The sequence below is a fragment of the Oratosquilla oratoria genome, chromosome 15, assembly GCF_046742065.1.
Source record: "Oratosquilla oratoria isolate Oo_2021 chromosome 15, ASM4674206v1, whole genome shotgun sequence".
Classification (NCBI taxonomy): domain Eukaryota; kingdom Metazoa; phylum Arthropoda; class Malacostraca; order Stomatopoda; family Squillidae; genus Oratosquilla; species Oratosquilla oratoria.
This window is the reverse complement of record NC_134791.1, coordinates 32,597,142-32,617,071: the sequence shown is the minus strand read 5'-3', so window position 1 is coordinate 32,617,071 and position 19,930 is coordinate 32,597,142. Positions and strand designations below refer to the sequence as shown.

At 38.6% G+C, this 19,930-nt stretch overlaps 1 protein-coding gene across 4 annotated transcripts in view; it reads right to left on the bottom strand.

Moving 5' to 3' along the window:
• Positions 1-19,930, bottom strand: part of LOC143033400 (bis(5'-adenosyl)-triphosphatase enpp4-like) — a 128,393-nt gene that overhangs the window by 45,425 nt on the left and 63,038 nt on the right. Inside the window, exons 1-3 of one of the 4 annotated variants that reach the window (XM_076198778.1) lie at positions 12,740-13,213; positions 8,009-8,180; positions 7,340-7,600 (exon numbers count right to left, since the gene is read on the bottom strand). In XM_076198778.1, coding sequence (XP_076054893.1) covers positions 7,340-7,600; positions 8,009-8,180; positions 12,740-12,945 — 639 coding nt within the window. In that variant the 5' untranslated portion in view covers positions 12,946-13,213. Of the gene's footprint in view, positions 1-7,339; positions 7,601-8,008; positions 8,181-11,402; positions 11,537-12,739; positions 13,214-19,930 lie in introns of those variants that run through there. The other 3 variants (XM_076198779.1, XM_076198780.1, XM_076198782.1) reach the window with 3 other exon arrangements.

Genomic DNA, 19,930 nt, shown 5'->3' with positions numbered 1-19,930 from the left:
CCAGGAAGACAAGTTCAAAACATTCTTTAGACAGGTGAGATGAAGAGATTGCTAACACATGACAGTTTCATTCAGCTAAAGGGGAACTTTGAAACTAATGCCATACAATTTCTTTCACCTGAGAGGAGGACCTTGTGCCAAAGAAGTTCAGGCTATTTCAGACCACCCACTGTGTTGATGCAGTTTACAAGTTTTCTTCTTGAAAATGTCAGGTGATTCTATTCAACTGAAGGGCACAACTCATACAAATAGAATTAAAATATTTCATTAAGTCCCTACCCCAGCAGGGGCACCCACAGTTGATGCACTACAAGCACGTGGTTCGACCTGTGTGCCCCCAATATAGTAAACATCTTTAGCATTTTCAAGTACAACCATTGTAACTATGTTGCTTACATACATGTGTAGTTATTGATAAGAGAACAGGATTAATCTGTATGCTTTGACTTTGCCACCCCACTTAGAGGGGAAAAAGGACTTTTGGTGTATAGTGTATGTACATACATATGTATGTATTGAAATGTCACTCTACAGTAATAAAACTACATATATTTTCTTAAAGAAAAAGAAAAATCACAAATGTCCATACATCCTCCAAAACAGCCACCCAGGGCTACACATCCCTCTCTAACCTTTCAAGACACTAACAAACCACAACACACAATATCTCTACACACACACAGAGATGAGCAAGGAGAAAACAAAATGTTAGACCCACTCTCCAACCTAAACATAATAAACTACAGCAAACACCCCACTAGAGTCCCACACTGAAAAAATATATATAATTTTCCAGACAATTGCATAAATTCCTGAAATAGTCTGGAAATTAATATAGTACAAGCTGGAACTGGAAATAATGGATGGGAGTGGGCACATACCTTGATTGGTTACCTCCCATAGTGGAAGAGGCCCTTGGTATACAGATAGAATGATAACTGGAGAATAAGTGATTGAAGGATGAGATGAATTTTAGTTTTCCATACAAAAATATAAACTACTGTAACAGCCCAGATGATAGAGCATAAGCTGGAACCATACATGGATTTAAAACAAGTTATGATAATTCAAGAATAAGAGACAGGACTCCAAGAGCATAGCTTCCTTCCTTATGTTTATTTGTCACAGTGAGGACCACAATGGAAATGAGCTTTCATGCTTTATTGTGTTGTCCTCGGCAATTGTAATTGTTATTTCGAACTATGTCTTCTTTACATTATCTGCACTTCATGTATATTAATTCAATGCCAAATAAACTTATTATTATTATTATTATCATTATTACCTCTACCTTTCAGAGAGGACTAGTCCCCTATGAAGGACTTAAAGTCAAGGAATTTTAAGTAGTATGGTCTTACTACAAACTTCCTTGTCATCACATAGCTTACATTTCCACTACTGACTTCTTGTTCAAGTAGCAACACTTTAATTCATTCACCCAGTGAGCATCTCCTGTATGCTAAAATTAGGTAAATGCAATAAAGTAAATACACTATTACAGTGAAGACATCATTCCAAGATTTCTTTCCAGGGAGACTGGAATAGCCCAAGGCCCACTGCTGTTTGCTGTGGGGCTGTAGGTTTCTAGTCAACAAAACTCGAGGTAACAATCAATTAATAAAAAACTTTCACTACAAGGATATGTATTTACATTGGTTTCACTCCCCACCCTTACCCTTGAATGCTGAACCCCTTTGTATCATGTGTATCCAACTTTTGTGGGCACCCCTGTTACGAGACAATATACTTTCCAAGTTTTGTCCTAATACCAGGTGATTTTAACCAAATGAAAAGATCCTTCAAGTGAAAGGGTTGAACCTGTCAACAAATTTTGTTTTGACTAACACCAGACAATTCAAATCAGATGAAAAACAGATTCCAGATTGAAAGAATTACATAAACAACAAATCTTTCAGTTCAAACTAGATTTCCAATACAATAATAATGTATAAAAATACTTAGAAGTGAAACATATGTTATCATTACAATTTCCATAATGAGTTCTAAAACTTGTAAGACAGCAACTTCATGCAAACTAACAGAAATGAACACTAAAACCACATTTTACCACTAAATTAAACTACATTCATCTGAATATAATCAGAGAAAAATGGAAAAAAATATATTTTCCAAAATTCATTGGTTAAAGTGTTAAGGTACACAAGCACAGATGTTAAATGCAATTGTTAAATAATCTTCCCAAATTATACAAGCATACAGGTTAATATATAAATGCAACCTTCAATCTTTCTAAACAAAACAGCAATATTTTCTTAACAGGGAAAACCAATATGCTATATATGAGGAATGACTTTCTATTTTTATCATAGACAAATTTTTGAGACAAGAGGATGGTGACTGTTGTTGAGGATAGGCATAACAGTGGAAACAAATACGAGTGAAGGCAAGACCAAAACAATTCACCTGAAAATTAGAACCAGAGGACCAGATAGAAGAGGCATCATGACACAATACATTTCCAGCAAGACAAGGTCTTGAAATGGAGATGATTACCTGGAAATGTTGTCAGACACATCTTTCCTCCTAAAAATACTATTGAACAAAATAACAATATAGTCTTTGTAGGGTACTTCCATTGTAAAGATGTAAATTGGAATGTATATGAAATGTGTGGTAATGAAGATTCCTGGAGAAATATGCTGTTAAATATAGAAATGAAAAACACAGTTACCCAATGTGCAAGACAAGTCTTGAGTTAGAGGAGATGATACTCCAATTAGATTTGACTTGCTACCTTCCAAGGAACCTGACACTGACTCCCTGAAATATTTTAACCTTACAGGAAGTAAATCTAGATCAGAACCTGCAGGAAGTGGCTTTAGGTACTTGGACTCGCATGTGGCAGGAAAGGGAGGAATGGCAGTGGAAGTAAATTGTAGACTGAGAAAAGCAAGTGCCTTGGGGGATTAAAAAGTGTAATGAGAAATAAGCATTTGGGAATGGCTACAAAGAGAAGTTTAAATTTGTTTGAGATGAAATGTCTGAGATGTATGGGAGCGATTACAGGTTGGACTGAATGAAAAACAAGGTGAGGAGGAGAGCAGAAATGGAAAAGGAGATGGGAGATGGCAGATAAGGTTAATGATAAATTATTGGGATGGTTTGGACACACGGAAAGAATGAGGGAAGAAATATCAGTAAAAGAGGTGTGGAAAGTAGAGGTGGATGGCGTGAACATGAGGGGACAACTGAGGATGAGATGGATGGATGGGATGAAAGGGCACTGAGCAAGAGGGGTATGTCTGTTGAGCAAGGAAGGGAGAAGGCAGGAGATAGGGGTGAGTGGAGAATGGCTGTACATAGATGATACTATGATCCAGCTTTAAGGGATTTCTCCCCATTTTCTATTTTTCTGCATGAGGAGATGGACAGAGGGTCGCCGATTAACCTCTTCACTCCAGGGCACATCGCACGTCTGGCAGCATTAGCTGCCCAACGTGCGATGTTGCGTCATAATAATCGCATTATAAAAAATAAAGTCAGTGCTCAATCGTTCGTTCTCATTCACCCGTGAACTTTGATAACCATAGAAAATATGATTAGCCAGTTTAGAGAGAATGGAGGTTACGTAGGTACGACTACAATAAATATAATCAAGATGCCCACTTGCTCCTCATGACGCCTACGTAGGCGTCACCGTATGGAAGTGGTTAAGTGAAGCAGCCTTGCTGTGGATGTGCAGTCTTGCTGCACTACTTCTGACCCAAGGCAGTTGACAGGATACAGGGATGACCAGTCATCCATGAGGAGCTAAGAGGAGCTGGGAAGCTGGGAAGAAAGGGTGGTGGATGAGAGTGGAATGGGCGGGGCTGAAATGGCTACCTCCCTGGTAAGGTGGAAAACGCCCTTGAAATATAGAATAGGTAGATTTACCAAGGGACCTGACACCAACTCCCTGAAATATTTTAGCCCTAAAGGAAAAAAAGACTGTGTACCATGTGAATGCCAGCTGGAAGATGGGGTACTGTTGAATGTTTCTTTGATTCATGATTGTTTGGGGTAAGCAATGTCACTGCTGATTTCTGTGGGAAGGTTCCAATTTTGTTTTGTTTTACCCAGTGTTCTTGTTTGTCTAAGTATGTTTAGGTGTTTTTAGCAGCAGTTTTGTAGGGACCATTAGAGCTAAGAATAGAAACAAACTAGAAATAATTACATATGGTTGTAAAAAGAGTCACCAAAGCAACAGTGCAGCATCCTAAACAAACATCTCCAAAATGACCTACAAACCTACTAGATTTGATAAAACAGCATAACAAAATGCACACTAAAAATAAAACCAATCAGAAACCACCCCTTTTTTCATCATCAGGGACACAAAAACAGCTCAATAGAATCTTAAAAACTCAAAACAAAGAGGATCCAGACGGAGTGTCTACCTAGCATATGAGACATCTAGGTCCAAAGGCCATACTGACACTCATAGCAAACTACAACTACTCCTGGATGCAAAAAAGTACTAGTAACCTGAAGAAGAGAACATACAATTTCTCTCCTAGAGACAAATAGACCATGGGTTCTCAAAGTGGGGTCTGTGAGAGCTATCCGGCAACACTGGTGGAATATCAACCACCAGCAGTGTACATCCAACAGCTATCAGAAGTGTATCGTGAATCATCGGGTAAAAAAGATAGTTATTTCTGCTTTCTTTGTTTACTGATTATTTCTGTGATTATATCTTTATTGTTGTTATTTTGCAGGAAACGGGTGGCAGGAGAGGGAGGCATGGAGGTGGAGGTAAATTGTATATTAAGAAAAGCCAGTAAATGCCTTGGGGTATTAAAAAGTGTAATGAGAAATGGGCATTTGGGAATGGATGCAAAGAGGTGATTTTATGAAGAGATGATTGTGCCAACAGTACTGTCTGGGGCAGAGACTTGGAATTTAAGAGACACAGAGAGGAAACGTTTAATGTCTAGAATATGATGACGGCTACGTGGGCATCATGAGGCACAAGTGTATATACAAGGTTGCCAGTGTTGGTATCCTGATTATATTTATCTTGTAAAACTTTGTAGCTGAGTGACCCCCATAATCTGTGAATTGGCTTGATCACGTTTTTTGTGGTTATAAATATTCTGGGTATTTGACTCATACTGAAGAGGTTAAATGTGTTTAAGATGAAATGTCTGAAAAGTATGGCAGGGGTTACAAGGTTGGATAGAGTGAGGAGCGAGGAGGTGAGGAGGAGAGCTTGGGTGGAAAAGGAGATGGCAGACAGGGCTGATGAAAGAGTATTGGGATGGTTTGGACACATGGAGAGAATGAGTGAAGAAAAATTAGTAAAGGAGGTGTGGCAGGCAGAGGTGGATGGAATGAACTTGAGGGGATGACCAAGGATGAGATGGATGGATGGGGCGAAAGGGGTGCTGAGAAAGTGGGAATGTCTATTGAGGAAGGAAGGGAGAAGGCAAAAGATTAGGGTGAATGTAGATTGACTGTGTAGAGACAATACTATGATGCAAGGAAGAGAGGGAGTGAGGGATGGTGTAGTTAGGGAGTGGTTATGTGTGAATGATATTTGGATGCAGGACAAAGGGGTTTCTTCCCATCTTCTCTTTTTCTGCATAAGGGGACAGAGAGGGGGGTCACTGTGGATGTGTTGTGTATTGCTGCATTGCTTCTGACCCATGGGAGTGGGCGGAATACAGGGATGACCCATCATCCATGAGGAGCTGAGATGAGAGGGAGGAAAGGGGGGTGAATGGGAATGAAATAAGTGAGAGTGGGTATATGCCTTTTGACTTAGCTACCTCCCTAGTAAGGGGGAAGGAGTCCTCAGTATAAGGATGGAAGGATGGTTATTTTGCATTTATGTATCCTCTTTTGTGACAACCAGCTATGTGAAGGGGTCCTTAGTTTATTTTCTGTCATAAAAGGAACCCTTAGTTGAAAAAAGTTTGAAAACTGAAATAAACCATCAGAGTTTTAAGTATCATATGGACCTATCCCACTCCTCTCCACTCGTTCACACTAATGGAGATAATGGCCCTTGAAAGGAACCACATGTCATCTTTATCCAGCCAACAAAACTTCAAAATGGATCCATTCACCAGTACACTGCTCACTAACCTTGCACAACAAATAATAAATGAACTGACTATGGCACTAAGCCCAGAATAAAAAGTTGAAGGTAATGTGTTAGTGTTATAAAACAACACAACAGTTAAAGGACAGAGAACATACATGCATCTACACATGTACTTCTGCCATGAGCATTCTGAAGTACTATTACCATTCGGTTTGCACCAGAATTTTTCCATCCAATTTTTTATCATCTTTGTAAATGATTTACGGAAATAAATACACTTTAACAAACACTCTGATAAATGACTACATGGCAGCTTGGTGTTAAATTCCTGCAAGAACTTTCAATCAACTGTGGACATATATCACGGCAAAATTATTAATGACTATATTAATATCTAATTCTTATTCATGTGCTTGCATGAAAATACATGCATTTCAATTTTAATTCAACTTGTAATGGTCTTGAACTTGCACTGACTCCATCTTTCTATTTTCCTAGATTCATGCATTGTAAGTCACATGTATTTGTTACAGCATAACCATTAGGGTCTGGCCTTCTCCACATCCTATCTCTGTGTACGTGCATGAGAGGCCATCTCCCCTACATGCAGGCCTAATTACCCAGAGCAACCTTCCTGCCCGATTTTCCATATTCTCTGTTCTTGGCCTGGGAAAGATCAGACTGCTGGCCTCCACATTGGACCCTGGAGGAACTTGTTGACCTCCCACTGGACAAAAGAATTTGGCTCCACCAAGCAATGTTTGGAGGGGTAAGATATGAATCACCAATACCCATTTCTTGTCCCCCTTAGAACTGTCAGGTCATCAGCCACACCATGACAGCTCACCTTGTAAGAGGATTAATGTTGGCAATCAAAGGAATTAGTTATCACCCTCCCTAGTTCATAATGCTCAAGTACTCTGATTCAGTCACAAAATGTCAAATCATTTTGATAAGATATTTTGATACCAATAGATGAAATACTATAGCGAGGAAGGTGGAAGTATATCGGAAAAAATTCTTAAGGGCTAGGTATCACCTGAAAAAATACTAACGAGTACCAAGCAGGAGTTCTGAGATAATCATTCTTGTCACTTAATACACTTTCCACACAAATATCTGTTCAACCCATTCTGTAAAATCTATTCAGGAACCCTATCCTTTAGTACAAAATGTCATGAATAATAAAGTCTATTTATATTACAGCATCATGACCACTTATAAGTAAAATATTGGATTAAAATTAAACTAAATAATACAATGGAAAACCTCGCGTATATGTGTACTTACTTTCTTGAGTGCAGCTGTAACTTCTTTAGAATCTGGTCCATAAGCATGCCCAACCACATCAGGCTGGTCAAAATACAACATGACCAAGTTAGCAGGTGTTTTATTGTGGGTGAACCAGAGAATGGCAGATTCAATTTGTTCTTTCAGAGTTATGGATTCATTGTACTTAACATAGAACGTAATATTTCTATTGTGATATTCCTCCCCACAGCCAGGCCACATAGAGCAAGCTGAGCAGCCACCAAACATCTCATTCAATGTCTGCAAGGAAATAATGGCAGCATACATCAAAAAGTGAAAAAGGACAAGAAAAGTACATATATATACTGAAAGCAATAATGAAAAACTACATGGCCTTTAATAAATCAATCAATCAATCTACTGCCTAGTTTCTCTCTTCTAGCAAGCCTGTGGTTCCAAAGTATCTGGCCACAACCCATAAATATTTCAAAGAAGGAATTGTATAGTCTATTCTGTGGAAGTTGGAAATATAAGATGGCATATTTTGTCTTCCAAGAAGTGTTTATATTTTTGTCGGTCTGCATGTTTCAAAGAAGTAAAAAAGTAATTAACTAACCAAATAAATAAATAAGATGACCATGAAAGACTACTCTAGCAAGAACAGAATGAAAACTATACCCATTACAAGTCACATGCCGATCTACTTACCCAAATGGGCACAATGTTTGGGTTTTGAGTGAAGTAACCTTTGTCACTAATTTTCAGCATTTTTTTCATTACCGGATCATAGATAAGATTTCCAACAACACCATGCGTCTCTTCATATACTCCTGTTGCCATTGTAAAGTGATTTGGGAATGTTTTTGTTACAAAAACATTTCTGCAAAATGAATAACCTTATCACTGCTCTAGTCTCTCAAACTGTAATGCACAGCAATATTAAAATTAGGTAATCATGATTACAAATTATACATACATATACCACCGACTTTTCCCCCTTACAAGGGAGGTATCCAAAAAACAAATGCATAAAATCTACTCCCACCCATTTCATCCCAATATACTCCATTCCCATTCACCCCCTCCCTCCCTCTTATCTTGGCTCCTCCTGGATGATGGGTCATCCCTGTACCTCACCCACTGTCCTGGGTCAAAAGCAGTGTAGCAAGACACAGCACATCCACATCAAGGCCACTTCATTTAATTGGCAACCTCCTCTCCGTCCCCTTCATGCAGAAAAAGACAAGACGGGAAGAAATCCCTTCAGGCTGTTTCAAAATATCATTCACACTTACTCCCTCACCCTCCATCCCCAACCCACTCCCTTTCATGCATCACGGCATCATCCATATACAACCATTCTCCACTCACCCCTATATTCTGTCTTCTCCCCTCCTTCCTCAACAGACATTCCCCTCTTTCCCAATGCCCCTTTTACCCCATCCATCCATCTCATCCTTAGTCGCTCCTCATGTTCACTCCTTCCACACCTCTTTTACTAATCTTTCTTCAATCATTCTTTCCATGTGCCCAAACCATCTCAATAATCTTTAATCAACCCTATTTCCCAACACCCTTTCCACCCCCGCTCTCCTCCTCATCTCCTTGTTTCTCACTCTATCCAACCTAGTAACCCCTACCATACTTCTCAGGCATTTCATCTCAAACAAATTCAAACTCCATACAGTGTTGTCAGCACAACTTCATACAATCTCCTCTTAGCATCAATTCCCAAATGTCTATTTCTCATTACACTTACAAATTATAATCAACTTTAATGTTCCCATATTCATATGAATCTGTAGCAATAATGATGGGGATAAAAACATTTATATCTCAGCATGAAAAACAAGCATCTTTAATGGATGGGTCTAAAAGAATACAAAGAAAAAAATCCATCACTCCAAACAAGCAAACTGATATTTCTATGAGGATATGAAAGATTCAGTTTATTCTACTGATTACTGGTTTCGAGGACATGGGTCAATTAAAAAAACTTTCATTAATAACTTGCATAATATCAAGTACAATTCCTTAACTTCTTCAATACTATTTGGAGAACCAACAGTCTGAGTCAGTAAAACAAAGTGGGTAAATGAAATATAAGAACCTTTTATACATGAATATATACATATACCAAACGATCCTTTGTCTTTAAAGAGGGGGAGGGGCAAGTCAAAGCATTCACCCACTTTATACTCGTCCCATACCCTTTATTGTCCTCTCATCTAACTCCTATTGGATGGTCATCCCTGTCCCCCAACTAAATGGGTGTGAGGCAATGCAGTAAGACACAGCACATCCACAGCAGGGCCTAGCAGCCACTGAACACCTAATCCTACACTGCCACACATTAACTATCCCCAGACAACAGCACAATATTTCTTCTTCATGTGACCTATGGACCTGCCCAGTGGCCACTGCTGGTTACTTGGGAGCCATAAATCTCCTGCAAGTGACTTGGGGGCAACAGAATGGTTAAATGATTGACTAGGGATTACAATACCTCATTCACACTCCAATAACAATCTCTATTGTTTTTCCAAGCATGACACCCTTCTCATTCCAAACACCTCTCAACAGGATTGGTCAACTTTCCCTGACCACAAGTTCTATGGACATTATCCTCATCTCCTGCACCAAGACCTGTCTCTTGCGATCGATCAATCGATGAGTGGGATCAACATCCAGGAATCATACCACATGCCCACACAGCCAAAGGATGACATTCGCAAATTATGCTTGAAACAGGCCTTGATTAGTTCCATGGAGCAATTGCTGGTTTGATACAAAGTCTTCCCAGTGATATACAGTACCGCAACTCTACAACGGTACTTGGTACTAAAGACATCAAGATACCTCTCCAAGTCAGTAGTCAATCTCCATGTTTGACAGCCATACGACAAAACAGGGAGCAGAAGTGACTGGGATTTTAATCTTCCTTAATAAATACTGACAACGTCATATACTGTACTCTGTCTTCCTACATCATATTGATAACACCATGTACTCTACTTAAGAAAGTCTGTAGTACAATGGACAAGAAAAATCCTTTGAAAGACCTCCTGACATTACTACACTACCATATGTGTAGTTTTTCAAGAGATTAATGTACTAAGTACAACCATGGACAGGCTGAGGCATGTCTTTCATTAAGCTCCCATTTTCCTGGACTTTAGTCCTGGTCTATGAGACCGAAGGTCCCAGTGGTCTCATCTTTCTATCTAGTGACTAAAGGTCTGTGGCCAGAACTTTCAACAATTCCATTAGATGCACAGCATCATCAGCAAAGACAAGATTAAGAGTAATAACTTTCTTTGATAACAAAACTATGATGCATAAAGCAATATGTTACTATATATGATATTTTCTTAAGCGATATAGCATTAGAAAATTAAATAATAATCTTATAAATCATAATACATGAACATATGTTTTCCTTGGCAGAAATCAATAACAGAAAAGTTGCTAAGAGTGATACACAAATGAACTGACCCACGACAACTCCTTGAGATGCCATCTTTGTTTTGACAGATTTGGAGGTCAAAGACAATGACGACAACCCTGACTACCTCTAGAATTACAGGTACTGCATTACTAAGTAAAGGTTAGGTTAGGTAGGTTAGATTAGGTTAGGTTAGAATAGATGAATTTATCTTATTTTAATTTCTTTGACCTCTACAGCTATCAAAACAAAGATGGCATCTCAAGCAACCGCTGCAGCTATATTCATTAGTGTATCGCTTTCAGCAATATCTTTGTTATTGATTTCCGCCAGGAAAAACATATATTATGTTGCTGTATTATGATTTACAAAATCAATATTTAATTTTCTAATGCTATATTGCATAAGTGTGCACTTCTAAAAATCTGCCTTAAATACTTTTACTATATAGTTAATTTTGTGCAAACAATAAATACTGTGGATTAGGTTAGTTAAACAGAGGAATTTAATCAGTTTGCTCACTGTTATCCACTGCCTATCATGTCAAGTGCTTCAGGGTTATCATCAATTATCAGCTTAGGCCTACTACAATTTTGTGTTAAAAGCAATTTCATAAGACGAGCTATGTTGTAAGCAACAAGAAGTTATCATTCTTACAAGAAGAAGGTGATGAACCTATGCTAGGCGGCACATAGCTGCATCCAAAGCCATCACCTTTGCACATAAACTGTTGGGGCAGAGGTTCTATTCCATACGATTTTTCACTTCTTTCTGTTTTGCACTTGAAAGGACTTTTTTCCATTAGGTTAGGTGCTATTGATCAACAAAAATTTCATGTTAAATATCTGTGTTTGCGTGATTCTGGAGTTTTACCAGGGCAGTTGTCACTGCTGAGAATCAGAGTCCAGAATACATGGTAAATTTTTAGAAGTGCACACCTATGCAATATAGCAATAGAAAATTCATTATTAATTTAGTAAATAATAAAGCATCAACATAATATGCTATTTTCTTGGCAGAAATCAATAACAAAAAAGTTGCTAAAACTGATTTACTATAGAACAAAGTCATGGCAGTTGAATGACATGCCATGTTTATTCTGATAGATGCCAAGGTCGAAGAAATGAAAGGATGATAAATTCATCTATTCTAACCTAACTTAGCCTACGTAACCTAACCCACATTGTGACATTTAGTACATAACCTATATTCGGTACCTCCAATTCTAAAGATCATCCGGATCATCGTCTTCATCACAGACGCTGACGGCATGATCATTATTGTACCTCGGGCAATTAACAGACAACGGCTGAACCCCGTGTTCTCTCATAAAGTCCAAGGAAGCCTTATCTTCTTTGTAACAGAACTTATTAACATCACATGGAGTTGGAGAACACCTGGTCCACAACATAAAAGCCATCATCTAACCGACAGTGACTGGACTGGACAGATGACAACATGGCGTCTCGACCGTATCCTAGCAGCTTCGTTCATAATTAGATTTGCTTGTAGCAATGTTCTTTGTTATTTCCAAGAAAATTACATATTATGTTCATGTATTATAATTTACAAAATTAATATTTAATTTTCTATTGCTATATTGCATGGGTGTATACAACTAAAAAAATACCGAATTCACACATACAACTACATTAATATTTAATGATTATCATTATGATTATGATTATGCCACCAGCTTTAAATAATACCTGATAAATTGTATAAAACCTAGCAATGTTTATGTTATCTGCTCAGACTACACTGGAAAACTTGACTCAAAATTTATATCGGTTTTTTTTTTTTTTTTTTTTGAGTGAAATGTCACTCCCACGGGCTTTGTTTGAGCCCGTTCGTCGAGGTGGTTACATGTAAAATAGAAAACTGACATTAATAAAACAGTAATGGACAAACTTGTATATTATCATGACAGTTCATACATTATTATCATACTATACACTTGTGGGGTACATATATGAATACACACGAGAACATACCTCATATTAGTAGGATAACTCCCTTTACTATACATTGTTCCCAGATTTCTCATAACATGTGTCTTCGTGTAATTTTTACCCAAGCCATCGAAGGATATTACTAACAGCTTTCTCTTTGTTTCAGGTATTTGCATACTACAACTTCGTCCACAAAACCATAATACCACCACCAGAAAAGCAACTGACACTGAAGTATTAGTTGGCATGCTTGCTATTAACAGGAAACAAGCCGAACTTGTGAGCACAACATATGTGCCATTTGATTTCAGATACTATACACACTTGTGACACTTGTGCCAACAACAAATGTGCGTTTCCGTCGATTTCATCGTGTATTTTTTGTCAATTCCACTAATTAAAATTTAATCTTAATGGATAAACTAACAATTCAGTATTATTAGAACAATTTTGTTATTAATTAACTTAGTTTATGAAATAACCGTAGGTTCCTCATAATCTGACAGTTCTGTTCAGACCCAGTCGAATGCACTTTGACGACCGGTAAATGTAAACTGATAAGAATGAAACTAAACTTGGCGCCTCTTTTGAGACGAATAACAGTATTTCCAGTCCTGGTGTTTATTTTACGTCCACCCCAAAGCACAAGATATATTCATTTGAGAAGGTTTTTTCATTTCATTGTCTACTTCTATTCACTGTCCTGAGTTTAGTTTCTATTTCTATTACGTTAATGTAACACCTCCAGCAGAAATAATCTAAGATATATTCGACTACAGTATTCTAATTCTAAAGTGGATATTATTTCCTACCACCTGTATATCAAACTGCATAGTATAGGGGTGTAGTGGGGAGATGATTTGAAATGTTCGATCATTCGGCCACTGGCTTTGACTGTCAATAATTCATATGCGGTATTATGTTAATTTCATGACAAAATTTTACCCTGCAATTCTGCCAGTATTATATTGAATTTGTGTATGTATGTATATACACACAGGGTTATTCAAATACATATTGAACAACTGCCTTTCTCAGACAATACCATGAGGCGCATGACTACTAGCTCCTGCCACGTCACTCTTGCAAACCTCTCTATCTCGTCTCTCCACCCGTCTGTCTTTCACACTTCCCGTCTTGCGGCGTTCAGTCCGTGACAAGTCTACGCCATTTCCCATCCTACATTATGCCCCCCCCCCACAAACCCCATTTCCTCTCCTCTTTCGCCTACTCTTTCACGCTAGCCCTCTTGCTCAATTTTGTCCTCTCCCTGTTTTTCAGCGTTATTCCCAGCATTGACATTTTCGTTATTATCTGTGCACTTCTTATGAATTTTATGAAGTCTATATTAAGAGGGCCAAAGGCTAGAAGGACCAGTCTTAAAAGATAAAGAAACTAAATAAATAAATAAAAAATGCATTCGGGAGCCACTGTTTGTTATACATTTTGTAACCATCAAAATTAAGAAAAGTACTTCATTTTTTTCGTTATGTAAAGGAGGCTTAGATTAATATTTGGTATATTTTGATTTGCACTTCTTATGAGTTTTATGAAGTCTATATTAAGAGGGCCAAGAGCTAGAGGGGCCAGCCTTAAAAAATAAATAAATAAATAAAAAGTGCATTCGGGACGCCATTTTTATCTTGTAATCATCAAAATTAAGAAAACTACTTAACATATTTCCTCGTTATGTGAAGGAGGCTTACATTAATGTTTTGTGTATTATAAATTGCTGAATATTAATAATCGGAGCCAATTTTCAATTGCGTTTTTCTCGAAATGGATATTTGTCATAGTGCCCCTACTTGTAACATCTTGGATACTTCAAGATTACTGCTCCCATAGATCATAGATGCTACCTCAATCCTGTAGAAATAAAATAGGTGATAATAAACAAATGAAAAAATCAAATAAATAAAGAGATGAGTACAGAAAGGAATAAAAGGCGAAAGAGGGAAAATAAAAAGGCAAATGAACAAATAAAAATTTAATTGGATAATGGAAATAAAACAAACACACGTGCAGTTAAATGTCGTGAGACTAAAATGCAGAAGTCCTGGCGACCTTAGCAGCCCCAGAAGGACATCATCAAATAAAAACTTCCATTCTTTTCTTCAGGACAGTGCTTCTCAAACGGCGGGAATTTCATGACGGCAGATAAAACACAAAATCCGAAACAAACAAGCAAGATTTTTTTTAACTAAAAATTGCCAATTTGGATTTTATATTTGTGGCCACAAGGAGAGAAATCGCCGTGTCACTCCATGAATTAACATGTGAACTTAATATCATACAACACGCATAATTCATGATCATCCATGGTACGCAAAATAACGCTAAGAGCCTGAGTTAGCCTGAGTAACTGGAGGGACCTAAGTAATGGCGTGCTGAGGTCTGGTGATGCCCTAAAGATTCAAGTGCAAGTGTATGACCTAGTACTGAGAAAGGAAAAAATTTTGAATATGCAAACACAGATGAAACACAAAATAAACACTTCATTTTATTTAGATATAAATCAACCAAGTACATTCTTTTCCTCAAATGATCTGATTGTCCCTCCCATTTGGATGCCCGTGTCCACTGCGGCACTTCCCTGTTAACCCCAACCATCTGCACGCCAATGAAACGGGAAATACAGGTATCGCCACAATGAGGAACTGTGGAGACGACACTAGCCAGTTAGTAAATCCAGGTAATTCGTAAGACTTATAAGATGATTTCCCCTCAATATGTCTAAGAGCTCGACGATAATTAGAATGAATATGCACTCACAAACAAGTGTACTGGACTTGCATCAGCCATCTTGAGGGCATTAGCACACCTTATTTTCTCCATTGGAAATGGTATGTATTCGGAAAGTAGCTGCGAATTGTATCACTCAATTATTCCGGGACGTTTTTGAAAGTCGTTTTCTTTGCAAATACTGGATATTTACGAATTCTATCATGCATCATTAAAGAGAACTTAGTGACGCAGCCACATATAACTATGGGTAAAGATTAACTCCATTCATGAAATATGGGATGCATGTCATTAGACCAAAATATACTAATAAATAAACAAAAAATAAAGCCACACATTTCCCATAATCGATCTTGAAGTTCGTTAGTCTTTGAAATTAACCATTCACATCTCTTTCACAATGATGAAATTGGCTTGTGATATCACTAGTGGACAACAATATCAGTCAACCCAAGGTGCTATCATGTTACCGGCACAACATTATTACTTAACAGTTAAGGTGGCGGCACACTAAGCATTTCTCGCTAGCATACTACTTGCTTTTGCTATTTGGTTTGAGTAGCAATGACTTCGGTTACGATCTTTTGTTTTTAAGTTTTCTAGCTGTTAAATTACTTTTGCGTCATATAGCGAGATGAATGACAAACTAAAAGAACGTTATACGAATGTTAGACACATTGTTGAGATGTTCTTACGGAAGTCTAGAATATTGTAACCGGAGTCGTTTCTACTCGAACGTAGTAGCAAAAGCAAGTAGCATGCTAGCCTAGTGTGCCGCCACCTTTAGATGAACCTGTCTTCACTGTCACGGACTCCGCAAGTGTGCGCCGAAATACTGTCCACCTCATGCAGTACGTAAATCGTCCCCTACCCGTTCAGTAATACTAGTACAGTACGTTGACTTCTCCGCACAGCTCCAACATTACTATGCCTGCGCTGTCAGTATTGATTTTGTTAAATGGGAATTTACTGGACAGTAATATTGAATGTACAGGGGGCGCTGCAACACGTTGCCACAACTGCCCTGCATATTGTATATATTTGCAGTGTTATATGAAAAACATATATAGTTGTTGTCAATCCTTTTAGAGTTCTCAATGAGTTTCCTCTGCTGAATAAAATAGCCTGGAGGCAGAATAGACATTGCAAGTTGACTAAGTCAGAGTTAATCGGGATAGTCTTTCCTTCAAGAGTCCTAAAGGGAATTCCACCCCACGACTGAATAAACTCAATTGGCGACAGAATAATCATAATACAAGTCCAGCTAAGATGAATGCCTTATGAATGGTCCCTCGCCAGCGACTTTTTCCAGTACGCGAAACCAAAGAGCTCACCTTATAAGAAATGACTTATAGATATCCTACTTCTTTTGTATGATCATTGATAACTGCATGCTACACTGAGCGGCTGATTGAGGCCCTAGGAGGTGGAGGGAGGAGGCCCATACTCGATGTAGACCTATAATTTCACCACGTTGGTACGAGTGAAAGTTTTGTATAAAATATTTTTCTGATTTTGGCACCCACACTTAAAAAAGTTGCTCACCCCTGTATTAGTCCAGTTCGGGGGAAATAGGACAGTTTATGTGTATTCTATACGAAACAACAGCCCTCCGCACAAATGTCAACAATGCAAGATGCAAAATCTCGCGCCAGCACGGCCGACTGACTCTCAGCACCGACGATGACAATATAATTCCAAGAACAACGTCTGCTTCAGGGACGTCCGCAGGAATTTTTTTATGGGGGGGGGGGGCAAAATTAAAAATATACAAATATGGTATAGGGTAATGGTAAATCACAATGCACACTTCAAATTGGTCGCATAGATACATTTACATTACACTGGGTGACTGGGTAACATTAGTTTTGTTTCTTTAAAATGTCTTTAGTGTTTCTCAGGTTGTTTTCTCTCCCGATTTTAGGAATTGAAGTTTTATATACAAAAACTAAACTAAACTACGATAGTACACTATACCTAGCATATTCACACTGTCTATAAATCATAGCTGATATTTTGTCATATTTACTCGTAAATAAATGAGAAAATGTAAGCATAAAAACATTTGATATGGTTATAAGAGCCCGCTAGAAATTCACTAATGATTGTGATTTCCTACTGTGATCTTGATCTTTACGCACCAGTGACCACATATAGTCTCCCATTATACTCACTCCTCCCAAATTTTCACGAGAAAATCCAAATGTGAATGCAAAAGGTGCACATTTAATGACATTCTACATCCTAAGGCCTTATTACTTTCCAAAAGTTTTGCTACGAACTGGTTGTAGTTTGGGTCTTTATTATTAACAAGGAATCCATTAATTCTACCTCGAAATGCACACCACACCTCTCTTTCGACATCACTCATTGCATCTTCAAGTTGCATTGACTTCACTATTCTCCTTTCTTGCGGATCAGTAAATATACCACCCTTAACTTTGGCCTCTGATACCTTTGGGAAGAGTAGACGAATCTCTTGAGATGCTTATCCACCATGATCTAATGCTTTCACAAGCTGTTTGACCAAATCAAGATTTAAACGAAATGGGGTTAGCAACACTTTAGCAGGCTCTACAGGATGTTGTCTAATAACATTGAGTTTTCCTGGCTGCAAGTCATCTCGAGAGGGCCACTCCATTTTCTGGCAGTGTTCATTATCAGCCCGACTGTCCCATAGGCAAAGAAAACATGAACACTTGGTGTACCCACCCTGTAATCCAAGAAGGCGAGCATTTTAAAATTACGACAAACATCTCATTTAAACTCATCAGTTTACCCTTTCGAGAAACCTTTTTACATTGTCATATTCTTCCTTCATGTGCCGAGAATGCAGGGATGGATACTGATTCCCATTATGTAGTAAAACAGCTTTGAGGTTTTTGTAGAACTAAGAACAGTCGCCATTATTCAGGATTATGAAGGAGTGATTGTGCCAACAGCACTGTATGGGGCAGAAACGTGGAACACAAGAGAAGAAGAGAGAAGGAGTTTGAATGTGTTTGAGATGAGGTGTCTGAGAAGTATGGTGGGGGTTACTAGGCTGGATAGAGTGAGAAATGAGGAGGTGAGGAGGAGAACAGGGGTGAAAAAGGATTTGGGAGATAGGGTTGATGAAAGAATATTAGGATGGTTTGGACACATGGAAAGAATGAGTGAAGAAAGACTAGTAAAAGAGGTATGGAAGGCAGATGTGGAGGGAGTGAACATGAGGGGACGTCCTAGGATGAGGTGGATGGATGGGGTGAAGGGGGCTTTGGGGAAGAGGGGAATGTCTGTTGAGGAAGGAAGGGAGAGGACGGAAGACAGAGGTGAGTGGAGAATGGTTGTATATGGATGATGTTGTGATTGCATGAGGAGGAATGGGCAGGGGGATGGGGGGTGGGGTAGTATGTGTGAGTAAATTTTGACGCAGCCCGAAGGGATTTTCTCCCCGTCCTCTCCTTATATGCAAGGGGGGACGGAGAGGGGGGGTCGCCGATTAAATGAAGCGGCCTTGCTGTGGATGTGCTGTGTCTTGCGACACTGCTTCTGACCCAGGGCGGTGGGCAGGGTGCAGGGATGACCCGTCATCCAGGAGGTGCTCAGATGAGAGGGAGGGTGGGAGGGGTGTGGAGTGTATGTAGGGATGAAATGGGTGGGAGTGTTTTTATGCCTTTCCCTTTTTGGCTACCTCCCTTGTAAGGGGGAAAAAGCCTTGGTATATGTATGTATGTATGATGAAAAATTCCAAAAGCTGTAAATAAGTCATCAATATATTCGCAGAAGCAGAAATCCTCACTTATTTCAAAGTATACCTCGAATTCTTCATGGTGCTTCCTGTATACTGTTGATCTACTCGTACAGTCCTCCCCCCAACAGATTCCATTTACTCAGTCTAGATGCTAAAAGCTCAGCTCCTGGCTTAGTGACATCTAAGTCCCTGATGAGCTCATCCAGTTCACGTTGTTTTGGAAAGTGTGGGCGAGTAATGTCTTGGCTAAAAAAATTCAGCCATTTCTTCATTGTCACAACCTTCTCACTCTCCTGATGAGGCCTCCATCATATACCTGAGAAAATGCATTTGTCAACTGGAACATAAACATGGATTCTGTTTGTAATCGCATTACGAGAAAATATAGCTAGATGTCTGGAATATTTCAATATTAATTCTGTTACAAAGAATAGAGTTCACAATTTGATCAGATTTACTTTCATTTTGTGGTGGCCGTGGAACCAGTAAGATATTATTATGAGACACAGGTGCAATAGAAGATAAAATGCTGGGATATGGAAGGTATTTTCTTCCTTTGGCTTGTCTGTATTTTAATGTGATTTTTTTGGCTCTCGCGCCAAACTCTTGGCTCAGCAAATGGCATTGCTTTTCTTACATCTCTCAGCCATGCATCTAAATTTGATCGACAACTTCCACATATAACTTGAGGGGCCACATGGTTTTTCTTGGCCACCTATATTCATTCCAAAGTATAGTCTATAAACAATCCAGTACTT